Raw genomic sequence first — 24353 nt, forward strand, 5'->3', positions numbered from 1 at the left:
TGAGAAAGATATTTTAAGCTATAAGGAATTTTTCTAATCAGTTTCAGCTTTGCAGGCAGTTACCTGAATAAATATGGAAGTGACACTGGAAAGTGAAAATTTTGTTAGTGAAGTGAGAAGACTGTGTAATTTGCATGCTACTTGCAATTCTTTTTCTTTTTCATCACTTGTAATAATGGAATGGAAAAGCAAGCTGTAAAGATTCTCAAATATAAAGTATTTACTACAACATATATATGGCATATAATTTTACTTGGTGATGTGGCCTTTGTTCCATTCCCCACTGATTTCATGGCAGCTCCTAAACAATACATGGTTATCATTGAAGGTGGGAGGGAGAATTTTTAACAGTAATTTCTGATCAGACATGATTGAACTGTAGGTTTATGATTAGCATAATTATTAGACAGACAAATTGGGAATATAGTAGTAAGTGGAACTGAAGTTGAAGAGTAGCCTCAATGAGTCACTATTCATTCAGACCATCTGAGCAGTAGTTGAGTAACTGCAAAAACAACACTGATACTTTTCCGACATTTGTAAACAATTCAGGTGTACTACATTTCAATCCTGCAATTTCTTATGTCAATGACATGAATGGATAGAGAATTTTGGGTGTTAATCGTTTTACTCTTAGAACTTTTATACAATAAAAATTCTGCAATTTCTTTATCTCATGGGATATGACACAAAAAGAAGAAAAGACTTAACAAAGGTAAGTGTGAACACACTGTTCTTCTGATCTCTCAGCTCCGGGGTCTATTGGCAAGGAATTAAAATAAAAGGCCACCATTTTTGTGAACTGTCACATCTTTCACAGGATCCTGAACGCTTAATACCAGTTCCTCTGGTCACTGGATTTTGAGTTCATTACCTAGATTAAAGCTTTAGTCCAGGTAGGTTTTCTACCTTGGTCTTTCACTACCTCATTTTTATATTATTCCCTCCCCCTTATCTCCCAATTTGATTCTTTTGTAAATGGAAAAAGCATCTTCATTAATCATAATTTTTGGTTAATTTAAGATGCAATATTTATATATAGGTTCACAGACCAGTTTTTTATTTTGTAGTATTTTTGTTACGTTACAGGGCCAAGTATGTGTGTGTATGTTAACACACTCACACATATACTTTCTCACATATCTATACATACAAATATATGTATACTTGGTGCAAAAGGTTGGGTCAGAATCACCAAAAAATAAAAATTGCTTTATAATTTTTTAAGTTCATTTGGTACTGGTTTAAAACATGACAGATCCTGTTTCTTATTTGAAAACTAGAGAACCTTTCCACTTAATCACCACTATTACTAAAGGGCAAATCCTTTTAAAGACATACTACTTTACTAAAAAACTTTGTGTACTTTCTAAATATACTGAAATGGACCAACCAGAGCACTATTTTGGTTATGATTTGTTTATATTTACTGGAAACATCTGTGACCAACATTTTTAAGAAAGGTTGTATGTCAAAAGTCTCCTAGGTTTCAAAGAAAGTTGATCCTTATTGTATATAATCAGAGTGAAACTTCAAAAACTGTTTCTTATTAATTTGCCTTTGTATACATGTGTAGCTTATTTGAATAATCACTGTACATCTTCATTAATGTTGTCCGTTGCTTTATAAATAAAGTGTTAAGCCAGTTCTTGTTTTACAGTGTTTGTCGACTTTAGAAATGAGAAACAAAGCACAAGGGTCATCAAGTTGATTCTGACTCATAGTGACCCTACATGAGGACAGGTTAGAACTCTTCCCTAGGGTGTCCAAGGCTATGTAGGTATGTCTTTGCAGAATCAGACTGCTACATCTCACTCCCATCAAGTGGATGGTGGCTTTGTACTGCCAACCTGTTAGCAGCTGGATACTTGACCAGTGCATCACCTGGGCTCCTGTTAGAACTGATCAGGCCCAGATTGTGTGTGTGTGTGTGTGTGTGTGTGTGTGTGTGTGTGTGTCAAGTTTAACTCTCAATGTCTAGTAGAAAAAATTTAGAAGGACAAAAAATTATTTTATTTAGATTAGATGAGATCTAAGGGCATGCAATAGTATATAGTAGCAGTTCCACAAATTAGTTTTGAGAAAATCGTTTTGTGTAAATTTTATAATTAGAAAACAACAATTTAACTTCTTGTTTGCCTGAGTTTTAAAACAGTGAAAAGATAGGAGGGACATACATTTTTTTCCCCTCCAGAAGGAATGGAATTTAGACTAGCGACTAACACAGGTAAGTGTCCGTATATCTTATTAGTCCACTAGAAGGGATTGCAATAATAACAGATTTTATTCAAAATATGAGTTTTATAGCAGAGTATCATTTAAAAATTATAGTAATTCTAGGATTGAAACTAGGAAAATATATATTCTTTTTTTTTCACACCAACAGCCTTACATCATTTATTGTTAAACTTCATTAGGAAGCAAAAAACCAAGGAATAAACCAGATTATTTGCCAATAGAAGTTCAAGTCATCAGATGGGGACAAAATTTGAGCCTGGGAAAATGCGGCCATGCGTGCCACCCTTCAGGGGGCTCCTTACAGCCCCAGCTTGGTTCTTCTCCAATGTCTTCTCTTGGAGTTGTACCTGATTTTATTACCGGTTTTCATTCGAATCCATTGGGGAATGGGCCAATTCTGCTTCTGTTTCTTGGCCAGGAATTTCTTAATCCTGAAAGTTTTATGAGACGACATGGTGAAGTCGGAGCACCACCACACTCGGAGTGGCAGAAAAACGGAGAGAGGGCAGAAAATAGATATTCTATGCCCAGTGCTTTCTCTATTTTTTGATTTCCTTAAAAGTTTTTGTAAATCTAAGTGGAGGAAGTACAGCCAAGATGGCTCCTTAGAAGCAAGAGTGGTGAGACATCATCTCATGCATTTTGGACGTGTTATCAGGAGAGAACAGCCCCTGGAAAGGGCATGGTGGGTCGTAGTGTTGAATGTCAGTGAAAAGGAGGAAGATCCTTAAGGAGAGACAGATGGACACAGTGGCTGCAACCAATTGTGAACCCAACCTGGGCAGCGCTTCCGGTGCTTGCATGGAGGGTTGCTATGAATTGGAGCGGACTTGAGGACAACTGCTCAAGACATATATATTTTTTAAATCATTTCATTGGGCCTCATACAACTCTTATGACAATCCAAACATACATCATAAAGACATATTTTCATTCAGTTTAAAAATGATTTTAAATGTATTTTTAGTTAAATGAAAATGTCGATTTTTCTTTTTGGTCACACACCCAAACAATATGCCATAAAATTTGAGCTAGATTCTTTCAAAGTACAACTGCTTTATTCTTGTTATTTTAAAACTTATATACAGGTGGTTATGATGCTAATAAATGATATAGTAGTGTTACCTTACTAAATGGTACCTTATCACACGATTGTTTGTTTACTGTGAAAAACTAGCTTGTAACTTGACAAATGAATAGAAATTTATTATATTCAAGACTTTTTATGCCTATGCATTATCTTTTTGAGTAATGTAAAATGAATTTGATGAGATGAGTTGGTTATTGAATAGGCCTTATTGAAGAATAAACTTCACTCACAGACAAGCAGCTACATACAATCACAAAACATCTATTTAACACTTTGTGATAGGTAACAGTCTATAAAATCTGTCCTATAAATTATTCACCCTTAAGTTTTCATGCTATGCATTTGTCCTTCATCAAAAGAATTTCATTTGCACAATTTTTCCAGTAAAAGGTGTTAAGGTACTAAACCAATGATCAAATACTGAGAATAATAGTGAAGACTGGAAATTGAACTAAAATTCACATGAATGTCTAAATTAGGTAACACAGTTTTCAAGAGTGCACGTCAGAGTAAATATATTTAACAAAAGAATGCAGTAGATTAACAACCACAAAACTGTCTAATTCACATGTTAAATAAGAACAGTTGTTTTGCACTTTGAACCATAAAGAACATGTCTTAATGTTTAGTTGTTGTTCAGGATCCACCATGAAGCTGTAAAGAGAAAGAAAATACTGAAAACTATAATCTACATGTTGCTCAAAGTTTCTTTTCTCTGCTAATATCCTTCTCTCTCTCTATCTTTTTGGACATAGAAACTCAAAACCCAGTTAATTTAAGGAACAGCATTCGATTTTTTAAAATCAGGAAGTTCAACTTTTATTTGGTGGGCACAGGTGAGACAGCGCAGGGCTGCCAAGGCCTTCATGCATGCAGGGCCCACCACTTGTCCACGGGGCCATGGTGAGGGATGAACATAGCATTCTAAACAGGCCATTTTCCTCCCACTTTGTGTCTACATAATTGCTTATCTGAAATGTGGTGACACTCTTTCTATTTGATTATTATTAGTATCATTTCTCTTAGTACTTGGTAATCTACTTAAAATTCTATTTCATTTTAAAAGAGTTTGTCTTTGCCATAAGATTTTAAATGTTTATAATGTAGGTGCTTTTGAAATATATATGATATATTTACATAAAGATTTCAGGAGATTGTATACAACTAAATGGGTGTGCTGAGTACTACTTTTTACTCATGCCTACAGTATAAATTTGAAAATCTACTTTTTAACATTAATATCTCAGTGACAAGTCTATGGTAAAGAATTAAGATCAGTAAAATGTGAGAAATAAAAATGAAAAGGAATAAAATTTGCTTTCAAAGCTTTTAATTTGTTGGCCAAAGGATCTTTTTTCTTACATAATCACATATTTATCCCATAACGGTTTTTCTTTGCAGTTTTTTTGTCTCTGTGGGATTTGGATCTTGGTTGCCATCTTCCAATACACCTAATTTTCCTTACACATTCTTGATTTTATATTTGAGTGTTCCTAAGAATATATTTTATTTTGAATTTTATGGATATATTCTAGTTGCTTTGTCTATTAAAAACTGAATACAAATGATTTGTGAATTATAAATAAAATCTATAAATTTTTTGTTTCTAAATTCAACCGCTATTTTTCTTTAGAGGTTTTATTTTAGGTCTAAAACTGTGCAGCTGATAACATTTTAACTGTTTTCATTTTTGCCCATCAGTACCATCCAACATGTTAAATGCACAACACTGGTTACGTGGGAACTCAGTGGTCCTGCAGGACAACAGAACTACCCTATAGGGTGAACAAAGCAGTAACTTGTAATAATGGGTATAAAGGAATATCCTTAGCTCCGGAAGCAGTTACTGGATTCAAACCATGGACCTTTTAGTTAGCGGCTGAGTACCTTACACGCTGTACCACCATGGCCAGGGAAGAATTTAATATAAATTACAAAATGCTCTGAGTGAGGAAGATAGATATGTAGCAATGACATGAATAGTACATCGGAAGTTAAGTGACCTACAATCAAGCCAGATAAATTTTCCTGTCTTTGCTATTTTTATTTTCCCACAGCCAAAAACCCATTAGCCTCCCATTTCTACTCCTTGCTTGCCTCTGGTATTTTCTTAGAAAGACTTGGCACAATAAGAGCAAGCTTGCTCTTACATTTTGAACCAGTTTAGGCAGTTAAAGAATGTATAAGATGATATACCTACAAATTACTAATATCAGAACTGCTTGGAAATTTTTATGACAAAACCAGTGCAATGTAGTGATATCAACTTATTTACTTCTTTTGGAAAATACATGGTTTCTTGTATTGTACTCTGCAGTACCACCGCAACTGGGCAGGGTAACAGGATGTGAAGGTAAATGAGATAGTCCACTTTTCATACACAAAGGGTACAGGAGCCATAGTGACAGAAATGACTTGGAATCTTTCCATTTATACTGGTCAAGTTAGGTATGATTTAGCTGAATTTTTTTAAAGAAAGTAAATTCAGAAATTCAAGGCATTTGCCACAGTCGGTTCCTTCATACCTATTATTACCATATTCTCACTTGTACCTTTCTTAAAGCTATGGTGCACCCTAAATTAAACTTCATGAGTCAAATTGTGAGTGAAAAGACTTCAACCATATGTTGGAAACTTTACTATTTGAGATTTAAAATTGAGATAAACAAGCTCTATAAATATCTGTAGTCCATATAAACCATCTTTAAGATCTATGGTAAATTTGAGTCTATATTTAGAGCTCAGTCTGAGAGTGAGAACCATCCAATTGCATTTGAAGGCATTCACACCTGATCTCTCTCACCTTGCTTAGCTTCAGTTTCAGAATTTTTAATTTTTTAAATCTGTTCTCCAATTGACCAAATCTTTTTAAAAGTCCCACAATATATGATACTATTCTCTCTAGTCTCTTTTTCCCCAATTAAAAAAAACATGGAAAAAAATAGATAATAGATCTTTTTCCACAGACACAAACTCCATTCCAACTCATAGCAACCTTGTATGAACTTTGGGGGACTAAATATGGGATAGATAGCCTCATCTTTCTCCCAATAGATGACTAGTGGGTTTGAACCACCAACCTTGAGGTTGGCAGCCCAATTCCTAAGCCACAGCATTTTCAGGTGTTTTATTATTTTAAAATATTTCTAACCATTTTAATCCCCTTTTATGGACACATTATTTCAAGTTATATTCAGTACACAAAACTGAAATATTAAAATATGAAAAAGGATTAGCAAAATATCGATGTATCATGATTTGACTTTTAGTCTGTTAAAGTTTCAAGATGATTAGTAAGTGACGTGCATTTAATTTGAATACAAATTTTGGTCAACTAAAATCTATTGACAAGAATATATACAGCTCTTATTCCCCCTCTCGCCCTTTTCAAGATGTTAAACCCTAAAGAGAGCACTATAGGTAAAATGTTAGGGGGAAAGAATATGCTGCCTTTTAAAAGGAAAGAGACAATACAGAAGCACACAGAAGCATGTGATCCCAGGATAATTACCAGGAACGAGCATAGTAGATGTGAGCTCTGGTGTTTCCAAGAAATCCACGTTACTTCTTTGGAATGTCTTGCTGTAATTCATCTGAAGATGTCTGTAAGTTAATACAATGCATTTTTAATCATTTTCTGAAACAAAATGCAGTAAGGACCAACTTCAATCAACATGGCATGATTTTGAATGATTTGGATTGCCCACTGACTTTGTGCCCCAAAATAGATTGTGGTTAATTTAACAAATGACATAAATAAAAGATATTTTAAAAATTATAATCTTCTATAGAAGATAAAACAATAGGAGGCAGATTTTAATTACAGCTGGTTTAAATAGAAGATTTTCTTGGCTGGATGGTGTTTCATACAAAGCAAGATAGCTAAAAGAATAAAGAAATTATCTCAGAATATAGGTCTAAAAACATTAAGTCTAATAACTTGCTTTTAAGTTTCTGTTATTTGCCTGAACTTCCATAGGCCTCAACATGCCTTAATTATACTGGAAAGTGCCTTCAAAATTATCACAAAAATAAAACTTTCAGCTGAAATAAGTAAAAATGGAATTTCCAAACATTCTTATGTGCATAAGCGCATTTAACACCCACCCAAACATGGGCTTATTAAAGAGATATACAAGTGTCTTTGGAACTGTTTTCTATAATGTCGAGATAACAAGTCTTGATCCCATTTTTCTAAATTTCTCAATTTGCTAGTCATTGTTTTAATTTCACGGAAATAGAGTCATTTTATCTTTGCCAAGCAAGGTCTTAAATTTCCTCCTTATTTGCAGGGTTTTAAAGACCTGCAGCCAAATTGTTAGGCCCTGATATTGTTAACCATTATGTCTAGATTTATTTGTAAAAAGACTGTATGGAAATTGAGCAGGTAAAGATTTTTTTCTGGTTTTCACATTTCAACATCCTTTGTTGCACTCCTTGCCTTGGACACCAGGGCGCCTCTCTCCATCTGTCCTACTCGCATCAGTAAAAGGGCTACGATTCCAAGTGGAACCATGACCATAGGATTTGTGCTCCAAGAGGAAAGTGTAGTTTCAAGCCCATTAAAGAAATGTGCGGGAGTCAAGATAATGAGGACATGGGACAAGTACTAAGGAGAGAGAAAGGGTTTTTCAATGAGTTTCCTACAAGTCCCCAAATTGCGTCATGTATATTGCTGCCAGAGAGACTTCACAAAAAAACATCCTTTGCTCTTAAATTACCTGTTCCACACACTACTGTTCTCCCAGAACTCATAAATCATGTAGCGAGATTCATTTGAAAGCTTCTGAATAGAAATACTAGAATGGGAAAAAAAGAAAAGGCTTAATTATCCACAGGAAATTGAAAGACAAGAAACTATGTGATTTTAATCATCTCAATATGTAGCATAAAACAGTCTTATGGAAGTGGAACAGTTTTGTCCAGAATTGATTCATTCAACATTGTTTGCTTATTGCAACTTTTTAAAAAATTGCAATGTTTCATAGAATTCTTCCATTATCTTCTATGGCATCACAACCATCTCACTATAGGACAAATACATGGTAAAATTTAATTCACCAGGCATTCACTCAAAATTATCAAGCATCTATTGGACCAGGGTTCAAAAATATGTGTGTGTAAGCCACTGTCCATGCCCTCAACTTTAGTTCTTTGTAAGGAGTCCTGTCAATCTCCATGGTTTTTGCCAAATTCTTGATGGTATACCCTTACCTCCTGGCATGGACAGCTTTTTTCTAAACCATCTAAACCATCTAAGTCACCTGAACCACATGACTGCAGCTATACAGCAGACTGCGATGGACGGTTTCCTCCCTCACACCCTCAATTATGTCTCAGAGCAGATTTGGGCGTTTGAGAGTTGATGGATCTGCCATAATTTGACTTTTTATTCCTCCCTCACATCCAGCTCTCCCATAACGTGAATATGGTTGACGGCATATATTGCAAGCTTTGGCTGAATGAAGAGAGGTATGACCAGAAAAAGAAGCTGAGGTGAAGAGTGTAGATTAATCCTTAGCAATGAGGAGCACTGATGTTTTTTCTCTTTAGTGCTTTAAAATTCCTACAAGAAAGAATTGCTCTTCTTTTTCTATGTCCACTTTTCTTGTCGAGTGAATTTCCGCTCCTGGCGACCCCATGTGATCAGTTGAACTGCTGCTGGTGGTTTCTCAGCCGTCATCTGCACAAAAGCCGATTGGCAGTTCTCTCTCCCACAGAGCCACTGGGTGGGTTCAAACTGCCAAACACAGCCAAGTGCTTCAGGGAGACATGGCGATAGCAGTGGGTTAAAAGATGCCCTGAAAACAGTATGAGGTCTGATATGGGGACGGTCCATACAAAGCATAGAGAAAAACCAGAGATTTGAGAAACAGCTTAGGTGATAGATACACGTTAAAGCTGAAAACTAGGACACTATTGAGATGGTTGTATAGAAGGTATTGGGCTAATATCCACTAGGTTTGAACCCATTCGAGGTAGACCAGCTTTTCAACTCCAGAATCCTCCCTGACAACTAAAGAGGAGACGGATTTATGAACTCCAGGGAAAGTGGGAGGGAAAAGTAAAAGTGCCTTAAAAACAAATTGCTTCCAGAAATTTAGTTTGTTCAATGTAATGTTTCACAATCTATTCAGACTATGAAGCAAAATGTGAGGCTAGAAAGGCAAGAAAATTGAGAAGACAGATAACAGAGAACATATTTTTGAAACACACCTCCAGCAAAACAAAAGCCAACCCCCTTGCCTTAGAGGGGATTCCGAACTGGGAAACAGTCACGATTAATGTCAAGTTTGGATTTACCTAAATGTGAACAGCAGGTGGCAGAAGCTAAACACAAATGTTAATACTACATTTTTTATGCCTCTTCCTGTCGTGCGTCGTAGGGGCCTTTATCAAAGGGTGTTTCAGGGGTTTCATAGGGTGGTTTATGTAATTTGGTTCATTATCATATAAAGGGGAAAATATTATTATTAGCTCAAATTCAGAATTTCTGGGGAAAACTCATGTAGGATAATAGGAATTTAGAAATAAAACTAGACTTCTAATCTGAGGAGTTGATAGTCCTTTGTGGTGGACAATTCCAGAAATTATAATCAAATTAACATATAATTTTCAAATGCTAAGGGTAGTTCAGCCATTGGCAGGGAGAGAAGCTAATGCCTAGACTAAACGGACTAGGTAAGATCTAATACTTTTATTGCAGAGCTTGGGGTCGAGTTCAACGTTCCTAGCTTTTAGTTCAAGTTCATTTTGTTTCTGAAAAGTGTTTCTGAATATGACTAAACTTTTTTCTCTAAATTTTTTTTGAAAAAGAAAGTTTCTTCCCCTAAAATAATTCTGCATTCTTATGTGACGCTTATAAAAATGCAAATTCCCTGAATCCACCCTCACCTATTGTCTGGTGTCAGCCTAGAACCCACAGTTTTACAAGCTCCTGGGTGATTTTGACGTGGACAATACATTTTAAGACAAAGATTTCCAGAAACATGGCCTTAAATGTTCCTTTATCCACTCATTTAGAATCTTCAGCCAGTGATCTATAAACTTAAGAATTCAGATAAATTCTACTTCCATTACAAAATGCTTACTTTTGGTTTTAAAAAAAGACAAGCTTATAGGTTTCTTTTCCCTAAAAATGATTATAGGTTTCATTTCCTAATATCAATATGTCTGGTGAAGATATCCAAACCAAAAATTTGAACAGGGAACCTGACAAGGTAATGACAAGTTCTAGTTCAAGTCTATTTAGGAGAAGGTTTAAAATACTTGGCCTAGCTCTTCATCAACAATTTTCTGCAAACAAATTTGTACTATGTAGTACCTTATTAAAAACCCACTTCTACTGATGTCTGAATCATCCATTTCTCAAAACTATCTAAAACCCCAAGCCTTATAAAAATCTATGGACCCCTTCTGTGGATTGGCGAGCATGCTGTGCGGCCCAACAGACCTACTATCATCCACCACTGGTTAGCAAAGTGACAATGTTGACAATAATAGTACTATGAGAATTAAATAAGGGGTTTCATGCAGAATGTAGTTCTTGACAGATAGTATGTGAATGTGTTTAATTCTTGTCGTCGTGGGAGTAATAGCCAAAAGCAAGTAACACTGCCATTGTGTAGGTATGAAAGCTGAGACCTGCGATAGGTGACAGTAGTAAAAAGAATGGAGTAAAAAGGATCCTAAAATGAGCAGGAAATGTGACGCTGGAAAGCTGCAAGTTAATAATGAAATGATAGTAATTTTAGTTGTGTACGTGTTAATCATCAGGAACCCTTGTGGCACAGTGGGCCACTAACGGCACGGTCAGCAGTTCGAGCCCCCCAGCTGCTCTGAGGGAAAAAGATGTACAGACTGGGAAACTCACAGGGGCAGTTCTACCCTGCCCTGTCTGGTCACTATGATTCAGAATCGACCCCATGGCAGTGAGGTTTTTGTTTTTAAAGTATTAATAATGATGATGTCAACGATCACTTTCATGAATTGTCCTGTTTTATTAAGTACGGCTGGAGTCATCCAACCTTCATAATCACGGGCAGGTATTGTTAGTTGCCTATCCATCTGCTCTCCTCTGGCTAATAAAATTCTGCTGTGTTCAGGTTGCAGTGTACACCATGAAGCAACCAGGATTGGCCTGAGAGACCAATTGACCACAATGAGACCCAACGGGAAGGATGCTGGGAGGCAGGGGCTCCTATACAAAACATTGGCGTCCTTAGGATGAAACATTTGGAGGAGTGTTTGCCATTATTCTTCTTTCTGCCTGGAAGTCAACTGGTTAAGAGCCAGATGGAAGCGATGAAACACAGATGATAGGGCTCAAAGAAATACCTTGAGTCTGAGGGGCCAGCCCCAATCCCAACTATGTGGACAGCTGCCCCTCCCCCAAGAAGAATTTACTTCCGAGGACAGCACTGAATCTGCAGCTCAGGGAGAGGGACATGTCTGATCAGAGCACACGGGAGCAAATGAAGGGGGAGGCAAACAGAGTGGAGCACATCCTGGTCCACCTAGCCTTGAGGAGGATATTCCTGCTCAGAGCAGCCAATCCACAGAGAAGACCACATGGTCGGCCCCACTATGAGACACGACATCCCTCACTGACCCATAGCCCCACAGGGGACAACACTGGAGACAGTGTGGGGATTACTCCCGATCTGATCCCAACATACTGAGGCAAAACACTAAGAGTGTGCAACAGAACAGCAAGGGGAACAGAGCAATGAAGTCTCCAGGGAATACCAAAAATAGACTTTGGGGCCAGGGCTTGCCACCCCATCAGACTCGGCCAGAAAACATTCCTAAAGGCCAACAAACAGTCCTTGAATAACTACAAACTTTTCTTTTGTTGTTGTGTGTGTGTTTGTCATTAGCTTTTTGCTGTTATTTTGTTTTCTTTTGTTGCTGATTTTGCTCTGTCTTGTTTTTGTGCATGTTATTATCTCTGCAGGTCTGTCTAAATAAAATAGGCTGGATGAACAATCTGGAAAAGAAAACAGGACCCACGGTTCTGGAGGGACATGGGAGAGGGGGAGGTTGGAGAAAAGGAAGTGGTGTTAACAAACCCAGGGACAAGGGAACAACAAGTGATCCAAATCAGTGGTGAGGAGGGTGTAGGAGGCCTGGTAGGACATGATCAATGGTAATATAACTGAGAGGATTTACTGAAACCCAATTGAAGGCTGAGCACGATAGTGGGACAAGAGGAAATTAAAAGGAAATAGAGGAAAGAGATAGGAGGCAAAGGGCATTTATAGAGGTCTAAATAAAGGCATGTACATATGTAAATATATATGAGGATGGGGAAGTAGATCTATGTGCATATATTTATAGATTTGGTATTACGGTAGCAGAAGGACATTGGGCTTCCACTCAAGTACTCCTTCAATTCAAGAACACTTTGTTCTGTTAAACTGGCATTCCATGATGCTCACCTTCCCAACATGATTGCTGAAGACAAAGTGGGTACATAAGCAAATGTGAAGAAAGCTAGGGTCTAAAGACTTGAAGGTAAACAAGCGGCCATCTAGCTGAAAAGCAACAAAGCCCACATGGAAGAAGCACACAAGCCTATGTGATCACAAGGTGTCGAAGGCATCAAGAACAAAAAATCAAATCATTGTGAATGAGGAGGAGTGCAGATTGGGGACCCAGGACCCATCTGTAGGCAACTGGAAATCTCCTTACACAGGGGTCGCAGGGAGGAGATGTGCCAGTCAGGGTGCAGTGTAGCAATGATGAAACATACAACGTTCATCTAGTTTTCTAAATGCTTCCTCCCCCTCCCCCAATATCATGATCTGAATTCTACCTTACAAATCTGGCTAGACCAGAGGATGCACACTGGTACAGATAGGAATGGGAAACACAGGAAATTCAGGACAGAAGATTCCTTCAGGATCAGTGCTGAGAGTGGTAATACTGGGAGGGTAGAGGGAGGTTGAGGTGGAAAGGGAAACTGATTACAAGGATCTCTATACAACCTCCTCTCTGGGGGATGGACAACAGAAAAGTGGGTGAAAGGAGATGTTGGACAGTGTAAGATAGGACAAAATAATAATTTGTATATTATCAAGGGTTCATGAGGGAGGGGAGAACGAGGAGGGAAGAGGAAAAATTAGGAGCTGATCCCAAATGTTAAAGTAGAAAGCAAATGTTTTGAGAATGATCAGGGCAACAAATGTAGAAATGTGTTTTACACAATGGATGTATGTGTGGATTGTGATAAGGGTTGTATGAACCCCAAATAAAATGATTAAATTAAAAGTAAATAAAAGAAAGACCTCAAAGTGAGCACTCGGCTATAGTAAGCCTTGAGATTCCCACCTGCAGGCTTCTTATTGACAATTTAAAAAATGCACTTAGGATGTGCTTTCTCTAAGTTGTAGTCAAAACCATCTCTTTCTGATTCAGGTGCTTGTGTTTGCTGTTTCCCTTTTACAGATAGGACTCTGCAGTATGGATATAATAACTTGGCCAAGGCATTCTTACTGCCAAGGTTGCCTCTTTACCATTCTGAAGCACAGGAAAGAAGAGCAGGAAGTGTAAAAAGGGTGACAAGAAATAGATGCAGATTTTGTCTCAAAGAGACATAGGTGATATAGTGACCAAAATTTCTTTACACAATGGGTGTTTCCAGAAAGGGCCCAGATGATCAGTCCCGGGGCTGACACTGAAGGAGACTGCTACTTGAGACTGTGCAGGACAGAAATGGCAGGAATGGCTGGGTGGCGTGGAGATGGCAAGAAAGGACTAGTTATGAAATATGTTTCCAATTAAATAGAAATAGTTCTATTACTAGTGGTTAAAATAAAATTGAAAAAGCCTAGGAACTAAATGATTAGCTTTCAATCATTTGTGGGTGAAATGATGAGTTGCTTGTGAGCTGTGGTTTATGAGCTTCTACTGAAGACATTGTCTTCCCCTTCGGCATGTTTCGGTTTCCTGTGACACTGACCACCTACTTCCTGTCCTTGGGTGTAATCGCCAAGCTTCCACACTGAGCTTTAGGAGTCCTTGAATAGTTGGCAAGTCAGTCAGTGAAATGACTTCTAGAGAGAAAGGATGCCGGCCAAGGAAAGTTGGGTTGAAGATCTTAAGTGAAGCCACTAGCTCTGAAGGACAGGTCTGTCCCTCTGAGATACTTCCTTTCCCCCTATGCCCTAACTGAAGCCAAAGAACCTAAATGTTTCTTGATTTCTGATATGGCATTCAGGCCACATTCTACACTTGTACACAACTTAATTGTAGGACTTGGCCTTAGAAATCACTCCCAGCTTAGCAGCTGTGGAATCCTAGGTCAAGAATATGGCTTGAAATGTTCTCCATCTTCATGAGTGGCAATCTCTTCTCCCCTCTAGAATCTAGACTCCTTGTGGGCATAACATTCTCTTTCTCCCTGTTGTCAGTTGCAGATGAGAATGCACGCTGTGTGCCACATATATTCAGTTGGTGCCCTCTGAAAACACAGGAATTCATGAATCTCCATGACTATGGGAAGTGAATAGTATCAAATCATATCTAGGTATGTGTATGTTGTTCATAGACCCACAACATTGATGTGCCTGAACTTTTCACTAACTTACCTCATTTTAAAAATGTAATTGATAACTCAAATGACAAAGTCTGCATCAGTCCCTAAAATTCTGAACCAGGAGATTCAAGTACACAGAGAACAAAAGCTGGTCTAATTCAGGAGCCTGAATTGAAGGTGGTTGGGGCTTGTAATTGAAATAGGAAGGATCTTGTATCTTCTACTGAGGGTTAACCACACAAAGTCCAGGAAAAGGGAACTTATTGCTTGTAGGCTTTGGAGTCAGAAAAACTTGGACCAGTTATTTCATCTATGTGAACTCCAATTTCCACCTAAGCTGGAGGAAGAATACATGCTGTAATGTGGCTATAAAGATTAAGGAAGAAAATGGTTATAAAACCCCTGATCCAGTACATCCTCAACTATTTCTAATTATACCATAGCAATTCTTGTCTAATCATGCGTGCTGAGCAAAACATGAATGAAGAAAAAGAAACTGCAAAAGTCTGATAAATCACAAAACCGTATGCCAGCAAGCATTGGGCAATTTTACAGGAGCATGGCTAATGGCATGGCTGGGTCCTTTCATTATTCATCCATCGGTACAAATAGAACATGGAATATGATTATTCAACTGGAACAGCTAAAGCATTAGGTAGGCGCGCCAGCATATCATGTCTTCCACATTTATCCCATCCCTGTATGGAGATTCTCTGATGACCATTCTTTCTGATAAAATTTGCTTTTTGATAATTTCTGTACAAGAAAGAGAATCGCTCCCCCAAAAAAATCAGCAACAAGAAGTGAGTGAAGAGCCCTTAAGAAATAGATCAGTCTTAGAAAAGCAGAAGCTGAGCATCTCAATGTACTTTTTCTTGTTATTTTTCATATGATTGAGGGTCCCACGTGTCAGGCGAGCACAGATGCAGAGTGGGCCTAGTCCTTATTGCTTACACTGCATAAGAAGTTCAGAAAGGGTAGTGGTAAGATGTCATCAAAAAAAGGCACACAGAAAATCCAAAGACTCCACCCTACACATGGCCCAATCCACCTAGCACAGCAGTTTTCAATGTGTGGGTCTCGACCCCTTTGGGGATCGAATGACCCTTTCATAGAGGTTGCCCAATTCATAACAGTAGCAAAATTACAGTTATGAAGTAGCAATGAAAATAATTTTATGGTTGGGTGGTCACCACAACATGAGGAACTGTATGAAAGGGTCATGGCATTAGGAAGGTTGAGAACCATGATCTAGCCCATCCCTACTTCCCAATGCCCTTCTGTGACTGGTGTGGGAGGGGGGAGCGTTGAGGGGCAGATCTACAGAAATTAGATTCCAAATACTCAGTGATGTTGGGAGAGGAAAGGAGACGTGGGCAGGCCAGCCGGGCTGCTCCCCACTCCACCCCAAGAGATGAAATGGGGTTTTCTTTCTCTCTCTCTCCCTCTCTCTCTGTTGCCTAGATGCACTTGCCCTCATACACACATGTGTGTGCACATAGATGCGTGCAGCCTAGGCACTGTGTGCCGTGAACATGACCACCATATGACTAAAGAACTTGGGGCCCTGGATGGTGGGGAGGGGAGGGAGCCTGAGATCCTTTCTCAGGGACCTCCTGTCTCATCAAGACCCCACCTGCCCTTCACCTTGTCCCTAGGTGTCTTGGTATAAGATGTGCCCTGCTGCCCCCAGTGGATAGGAGTGTTGACCCCAGCCCCATGCTCTGATGGGGCCTGGCCCTGACCAGTGTCCAGCTGGAGGGAAGGCCAGCTAGAAGCAAGGGCTTCATCTTGCTGCTTCATCCCCCAAATCAAGGCAGCAGGTCATGGGGCAGGGCCACACAAAGGCAGGAAGAGGAGGCAGTGCCCTCCCCATGATCCCAAGGGCAGAACTAGGGACACAGCATCATCACAAGAAGCCCTAAATCCTCGGATACCACAGTTTCTCTAGGCCCTTGCTGGGCCGTGGACATTATTGCTCTTCTTTCCCTGGGTGGGTAGCATGACCCAGGCCCAGCAGCCAGCACTAGACTGGCGCTGACCAACATCCTTCCTCAGTTAAGCAGCAGCAGCAGCTTATAGATGAGTGGCTGCTGCCTGTAAACTCTTGGTCCTCCATTGTGCTGAGCACAGTGTTTCCTGACATGCCAAAGTCGACCTTGAGCAGGAGCTGAGAGGTGCCCAGTAGTAATCTGGGCTGGTGGCAAAGTCCTGATGTGTTGAGCTGCTAACCACAAGGAAAGCCGTTCAAATCTACCAATGGTTCTGTGCGAGAAAGATGGAGCTTTCCACTCTAGTAAAGGGTTACAATCTCAATGGCAGTGAGACGGGTTTTGGGTTTTGTCTTTTTGAGTCTGAACACAAAGGGGAGGGGAGAGAGGCATTCCCTGTACTGAGGTGGGTGGGTGGCATTTGGGAGAAGGATGAAGAAAGCTGAGGGGGAGGGGAAGGAGGTGAGAGGTGGAAACACAAAGGAAGATAGACAAGAGTGTATTTAAAAGCCACCTGTGTCCCCTGCATTGGCAGTCCTGCTTACTCTCAAATGCGGGCCTAGTAGGAGAACTGGGGACAGTAGGTCTGCTAGCCCTGGTTGTAAGCATCCTGGGGCATGACTGTGATGGGTAGGGCAGTGCACTTGACATCAAAGTTCCTTGTGTCCTGAGGGTTGAAAGGCTGCAGGAGCTTTTTCTAAACCACACTATGGCAGTTTCCTTATCTCCTGTTAACTTGCGAAAGGGTAGAGTCTCGCCTGTTCAATCAGGTCATAGCCAATGAGGTCTCTGTGTGGGCATGGCCTTCTAAGGATTCTGGGAACTCCTGTCTTCTTCCCTGGAGGCAGGAGACACTCTCTGCTTTGTCTTCCTCCTGACAAGCCACATGGGGCTACGCTGATGGAGCCAGAGCCCTAGAGTTGGAAGAGCCAGGTGGAGACCCACATCAGCACTGAGATGCTTCCACTGCCACTGGATCCACAAGACTTTCCACCCACTGGCTTGTAATCTTCCTGAATTTGGCATCATTGCACGTGTTGTGTGAGTCTTAAGAAGAATTTATGGACTAGTATGGGACCTATGGGCTAATATCAGACTTATGGACTTGATCTGGAGTGGGCTGGGATGTTTTCTCAATATCTAATTACTCTTTGATATAAAGCGCTCTCTTACATTATATGAGCATTCTGGATTTGTTTCTCTAGTCTACCCAGACCAACAGCACACACCTTGCCAGTTGATGCTGAGGAAGCACCTCTGCTCCATATCACCTGCTATATATCACTCTCCCACCACCACCTTACCCCCCAGCCCCCTAAGCCTCTGCTTTGGGTTTTTCTTGAGCAGGCCAGCCAGCAGGACTTGGCCTTGGGACTGAGCATTCTTGGGAAGGGAAGGTGCTCATGGTCCTAGTTGTAGCTAGACAGATGCCCACACATCATCTCTACCAGGACCACGTCCAAGCCTCACCCATCCACTACATGGCCATAGTTGTGCTCCAGCATCTCAGACCCCAGGTACTCCTGGGTCGCCTAGAAGGTTATCATGGTGGTGCTGTCACTGATGGTATCTTTGCACAGGCTCAAGTTGGTGATCTTGATGTGGTCATCTTTGTCCAACATGTGGTTTTCCATTTTATGTCTTGGCCCACCACGTCTCAAGGGTCGAAGAATTCAAGGGCAGAGACATGCTCTTGGCCAGGTGGAAGGGGAGCTCACCACCACTGGCATACTCTATTACCCAAGCACAGGTGGTTGTGGGTCTTGAGGGTGAACTTCAACTTGGTGGGGAAGTGGTGTGTAATGTTATGGAGGACCTGGTTCTCAGAGACCGGCTGTGTGACTTCATTCTTGGCAATAATGACCCTTCCTCAGGGTCTTCACAGCATAGTAGCAGCCAGGAGACTTCTTTGGCATCAGGATGACTTTGCCCAAAGTGCCCCTGCCTGCAACTTTGAGACTGTTGAAGCAATTCATTGTCACCTTGACCCACGCTGGCCTTGCTGACTGCCACTTTCATCTCCTCAATCATGGAGGATTCACTGGGAGAGCCACCCTGTAGTCCATGGAGTTCTCTCCTCGGCCCTGCTGCCTGAAGCTATTGGCCACCATCTAAATGACTTGCACCCCCTTCTTCCTCTCCTCTGCAGAGTCCATGGGGAGGCCCTCTCAATGACCTTGGTCAACTGCAGGCATTGAATGGGCCTTTGTCTCGCCATCAGCTGGCATTCTGCAACCGAGAATTTGTTCAAGGAGGGCAACAGACTGGTCAGGGGCCTCAGGTCTCTCCTTGTGTCCAAGGAAGGAGCCCTCACGCGTCACTCTCGGTAGGAAGCACCACGTCCTCCAGGCCTTGGTAATTTGCCTCTCTTGTGAAGCCAGCCTTTTTGATGATGGGCATCAAGGTCACAGTGGCAGCACGACCCACTGGCACCTAGCTCTCGACAGTTCAGGCAGTAGGCAAGCAGGAAGTATTACAGGCAGAACAGAACAGTGTCTATTACCGGCAGCCACCCAATCTCTCCAGGGAAGCTCTGCTCGCTCTCTGTGTGGCTCGGCTACAGAGGAAGGCAGAGGCAGCCATCCTTTCTCAGAGCCAGGCACAAGGGTTCTCACAGGACGGGCAAGGCAGGGCGGGGACTGCCCTTCTCTCCTTGGCACTCTCCCATCCTTATTTTACATTATCTTCTCCCTCCCCTATTTCTCAGCAGGAGCTGGGTGGCAATTTTTCTCATGGTTCCTGTAGCGTTTGCAGCAGGCAGCACAAGCCATCCTCCTTTTACCATCTCACAGTCTGTTTCCTGCTCCCCAGGGTTGTTCTAAGGAACCATGGGCGGGGGGTGGCGGGGGAGGGGGCTGTGGGCTCCATGTTGGACAGCTCTCACTGCAAGGTCAGCAGTTGAAACCCAATAGTCAGTCATCGGGAGAAAGATAAGGCTGCTTATTCCTATAAAGCTTTACAGTCTCAAATGGAAGACAAGAGGGAGGAGAGAAGCCAAGGAGAAGGTGAAGAGTAAATTATTAGTCGTTGAAGCTGTTGGAGATCATGTAGGTGATCTGAAATGTAATCCCCCACCTGAATTACAATGAAAATTTTTTAAGGAAAAGTGTTACCATATATAAAGCCTCTGTGAGTCAGAGCGGGCGCTGGGTTTGGGTTTTGGGGGATGTGCTGGTATCTGCAGGTTATTTCCCCCAAGAGACAATAAAGCCTTTTGGAAGCCTAAAAGCAAGACCAGCACTGCCTTTGTTTGGGATCAACATGACGTAAGGCATTCCTGGGTGTTTGCTATCCCTCCCAAACACAATTCAGCAACTCTACTACTGGTTATGGGCCGGGCTGCTAACCCCAAAGTCAGTAGTTCAAAACCACCAGCCGCTCAGTTGGAGAAAGCTGGCTTTCCCCTCCTATCAAGGGTATAGCCTTGGAAACTCACAGGGCGGTTCAAGAGTCACTGTGAGTCATTGACTTGACGGCAGTGGATTTTTTTTTTCTCTTGCTTGACTACTAATCAATAAAGGTTTTACAGCACCCTGCTTTCTATAATTTATAATATTAAATATATGTAAAGATTCTTTTTGGCACATTCTAAAAATCCAATTTTGTTTTGAAATGAATACCCTTCTGAAATCTACAAACATTTCTATTTTTCACCTGTTTTATGCTGTGCCCTGTTCTCTCCTGAGTCATTGAACCCAAAGTACTAAAGGGGAGTTTTGATTTGTGCTCCTCTGAGTCTGGAAGTGAGGTGGCATCGTCATCATCATCATTAAATAATGGGAACACACCATTTCCCATCTTTCTGTTACAGAGGCACCACCCTGTTAGTACGGCTGATTGTGAGGAAGTCCTCTGACAAGGGAGGGAGGAAGTCAGGCACCGGAAGGTATTCGAATACAACAGCACCTCTAACTCACACAGGCGGAAATGAGAGCCTGCACTAGGTAGTCTCGGGGATTAGTTCAGTTCCACCACACAATCACAGTGACAGCCTTTCCCAGAGCTACCAAAACACAACCACACAGAAAAAGCAAACCGATGGCCACTGAGTCTATGCCAACTCAGCACTCCCTTGCTGCCTGTGTGTCGATGCCCACTGAGACTGACCCAACAGGACAGGGTCAACCTGCTGCTGTGACCTTCCAAGAGTAACTCTTCCTCCACCCCACCCCACCGAGAAAGGTAAGCTTTATTTTTCTACCAAATCCCCAATCCATGATCCACGTTCTAGCCAGTGGATGCAGGGTAAATTAACTCCCCCCCCCTCCCCCCCGCCCTCCACCTTCCTGGTAATTGTCTTTGAAGTTCCTAGGTATCACAGAGCCAATGAAGAGTCACAGACCGAAAGCATTCCGTTTTCTTCTTTTACAGACTCGAATGCTCCCTCCTGGCTGCTGCTTCCGCCCTGGCTGCACTAATAATCCTCCTTCGTGTCTCTAGTGCCCCAGTAACAGCGGAAAAGATCTGGATTGCTTCTTCAAACATTTATCTAGTGCCCACCACCTGCTGGGCACGACAGGGTCCCCTGGCAGCAACTCTCCTGGTGCTGAGGCACACAAGGATGCTCCAGAGGGCGTTCTCCCTAGGTGGTCCACTGCTGTTCGCTGGGGGGAGGGGAGGTGTTTGAGAAGAAGCTTCTGCTCTGCTCACACTATCTAGGTGGGTAAGGACTCCACGCTGTGCTCTCCTGAAAGGTGCTGCCAGCTAAGAGCCAACAGCAGCTTCTACGAGGCTGTGGCGTTTGCTCCACAGTCACTGTAGTGACATGTTCCCAAGGAGCTCTGGGCGATGTGGCCAATGCACAAGATCTGCACAGAGGTTTGCACAAAGGTCACGATGTTGTGTGCCTGGATGTCCGATGTGTGCAGATGTACACATAAGTACACATCCCAGCCGTCACAGTAAAATTCATCAGTGGCTCAGTCTGAGGCGAAATGAGGATGACATCAGTTGTCCTGTAGGTACTAAGCACTGTGGTCATGGACTGAACTTGGCTGGGCAGGCTGGGCACAGCCACAGAGTAGAAGTTGGAGTTGCTGATTTTCAAAGTGGCTGAGCATGACAAGGGAGTCCTTCTTATTAAACAAGACTGTCATGACGTTGATGCGATCCTCCTCCACAAGGACTGAAAGTGGAAACAGGAAGAAAACCACCAACCCCGAGGCCAGCAGACAGAGCACGATCGACAGGAGAACATGCTATTGCGTTCTCAGCGCACACAATCTCTGATCCCTATGTGGGATTAAGCCACCAACTCCTTTACTTGTTCTGTTGGAATGCAGCCAGTCCCTTGGCACAGGAGGCAGGTGAGGCTCTTTTGCCAGGTGAACTCCACGGAAGGGAACTGAGCCACTGATAGCCTCTTCCTGCTCTCAATGAGCCCGCACATCAGCGGGGTCATCTTTCGCGGAGCGGGGATGAGCATGGCTGTGATGTAGCAATTTGTGGGAACAGAAAGATTTCTCCCAAGTCGTCTCCCCCAAATATATGTTAGACTTAAGACACTGCTTGTAGCTAATGGTAAATGATTGCCAAGTTACCTCCCCGAAGGCAGTAAGTTGCCAGACTACTGTCTGGTCCCACCACATTTAGGGTGCCCACTCCCTGCTGTTAAGGACAATAGGCTACTTCTCCCTAAAAGCATGTGGCCATTAATCTGGTCCCTGTGGATGGGTTACCCTACTGATAATGGTTTCTATGGCGATCCACAGAACAGGTCAAACCAGCTCAGCGACATCCAAAGTTAGGCTGCCATCCTGAATCTAGGATCCGCCCATCTTGTCACATCTATGCCCCCAATCCCTCCTCTTCCTATTACGTGGATACCCCTAGATCATCCCCCTCCCATTACTGTATTACCTATAACACAACCCTTTCCTGTGATGTATGTTCTTACCTGTAATTAGGGGGCTTGCACATCCCCAGAGAATATAAAAGACTTGGTTAGCAATAAATATCTCTCTCCACGTGAACCACCAAGTGAGGCTGAGGTGAGCATGCTACTATGAAATGTGTCTGACTCCATTATTTCAATCTCTCTTCCATCTCTCATGCTCTCTATGACTTTACTATAATCTTCACTTATTATCGCTGTACAACTGCACCTACCAGACCCGTGATGATGTGTTAGGGGCGGGTAACCTGACAGCAATTGTATCATGTCCTCCTCCAACTTCCGAGAGCCTAGCTCATGGTCCTCCAAGAGCAACTCTTTCTGGGAGTAGAAAACCCCATCATTCTGCTGCAGAGCACCTGATGGCTGCAGACTGCTGACCGTGTGACTCATAGTGACCCTGTGTTTTCAGACGCTCTATAATCTTTATCCCAATAAATAGCTCCATCTTTCACCCAAAGCTTTTCCTTCATTAGTAAACACCCATGATTAACTCTAATTTTTTCAGCTGAGGAGGTATTCTGCTGAAGTAGAAATAAGCTGAAATTAATTACTGGAAGGAACACCAAAATAATTAGAGATGTAAAGTATGTGTTTATAAACACACACATGCACCCCTACTGAAACAATATTTGGATAGTATTCTGAAATGCAATTTAAATAAGCACACACAATGGGTGGAGAGTTGCTTGTAGAATTTTGCATAAGCAGGTAAGTGGGAAGCTGTACTTTGGACTTGGGGCAGGACATGAGTGACAGTGACTGGTAACTGAACATGCATTTCTGGGAGGGAGAATGTCCAGGTCAAATGGGCCCGGGTAAGAACGAATAGATAGTGCTGAGAAAGGACATGTTTGGTAAAGTAGTTATTTTTGTCGAAGGTGCTATTCAGTTGGTTCTGACCAGGAGCGACCTTAAGCACAATAGAAACACTGCCTCTTCCTTCACCATCTTCGCAATTGTGCTTATGCTTGAGACCATTGTTCCAGCCATGGTGTCAACCCATCGCCTGAGGGCCTTCCCTTCCTTGCTGCCCCTCTACTTTACCATGTGTGATGCCCTGCTCCTGGGACTGGTCTTAACTAACAACATACCCAAAGTACATGACATGAAGTCTAGCCTGTCTTGCCTTGAAGGAGCACTTTGGCTGTACTTCTTCCAAGACATATTTGTTTGTCTTTTAGCAGTCCATGGGACTTACAATATTCTCCTTCAGCACCCCAATCCAAAGACATCTTCCTCTTTTTGCTGCCCCTCTACCAGATTGATACGCTTGGGGCAGCAAAAATAGGAAGACCCACCATGAGATAGATTGACCCCGTGGCTGCAACGGTGGGCTCCCACGTAGCGCATTGGTGAGGATGGCACAGGGCCAGGCAGCGCTTCATTCCGCCTCACACACAGTCACTGTGAGCTGTAACGGACTCCATGGTACCTAACAACAGCCACAATAATACATGCACAATGGTGGGGCGTAATAGATGGTGCAGCTAAAGTAAATAGAGACGGTGCAGAACACTCCAGTGATGGAGAACAAACACAAACTAGATAAGGATTCCTGGGACCTGCTTTGGATTCCTGAGGTTGATGGGAAAATGAGGT

The 24353-nt window shown here is 41.9% G+C and overlaps 1 protein-coding gene and 2 pseudogenes across 1 annotated transcript in view; all 3 read right to left on the reverse strand.

Annotated features, from left to right (window-relative positions):
- Positions 1-3953: 3953 nt before the first annotated feature.
- NECAB1 (N-terminal EF-hand calcium binding protein 1) overlaps positions 3954-24353 on the reverse strand; it is a 193334-nt gene continuing 172934 nt past the window's right edge. Inside the window, exons 11-13 of the mRNA XM_075550616.1 lie at positions 8050-8127; positions 6840-6931; positions 3954-3982 (exon numbers count right to left, since the gene is read on the reverse strand). Of these exons, the coding sequence (XP_075406731.1) occupies positions 3954-3982; positions 6840-6931; positions 8050-8127 (199 nt within the window). The remainder of the gene's footprint in view (positions 3983-6839; positions 6932-8049; positions 8128-24353) is intronic.
- On the reverse strand, positions 18140-20656 carry LOC142448485 (RAC-beta serine/threonine-protein kinase pseudogene; annotated as a pseudogene).
- On the reverse strand, positions 21583-23744 carry LOC142448486 (transmembrane protein 106C pseudogene; annotated as a pseudogene).

The sequence above is a fragment of the Tenrec ecaudatus genome, chromosome 5 (assembly GCF_050624435.1).
Source record: "Tenrec ecaudatus isolate mTenEca1 chromosome 5, mTenEca1.hap1, whole genome shotgun sequence".
Taxonomy (NCBI): domain Eukaryota; kingdom Metazoa; phylum Chordata; class Mammalia; order Afrosoricida; family Tenrecidae; genus Tenrec; species Tenrec ecaudatus.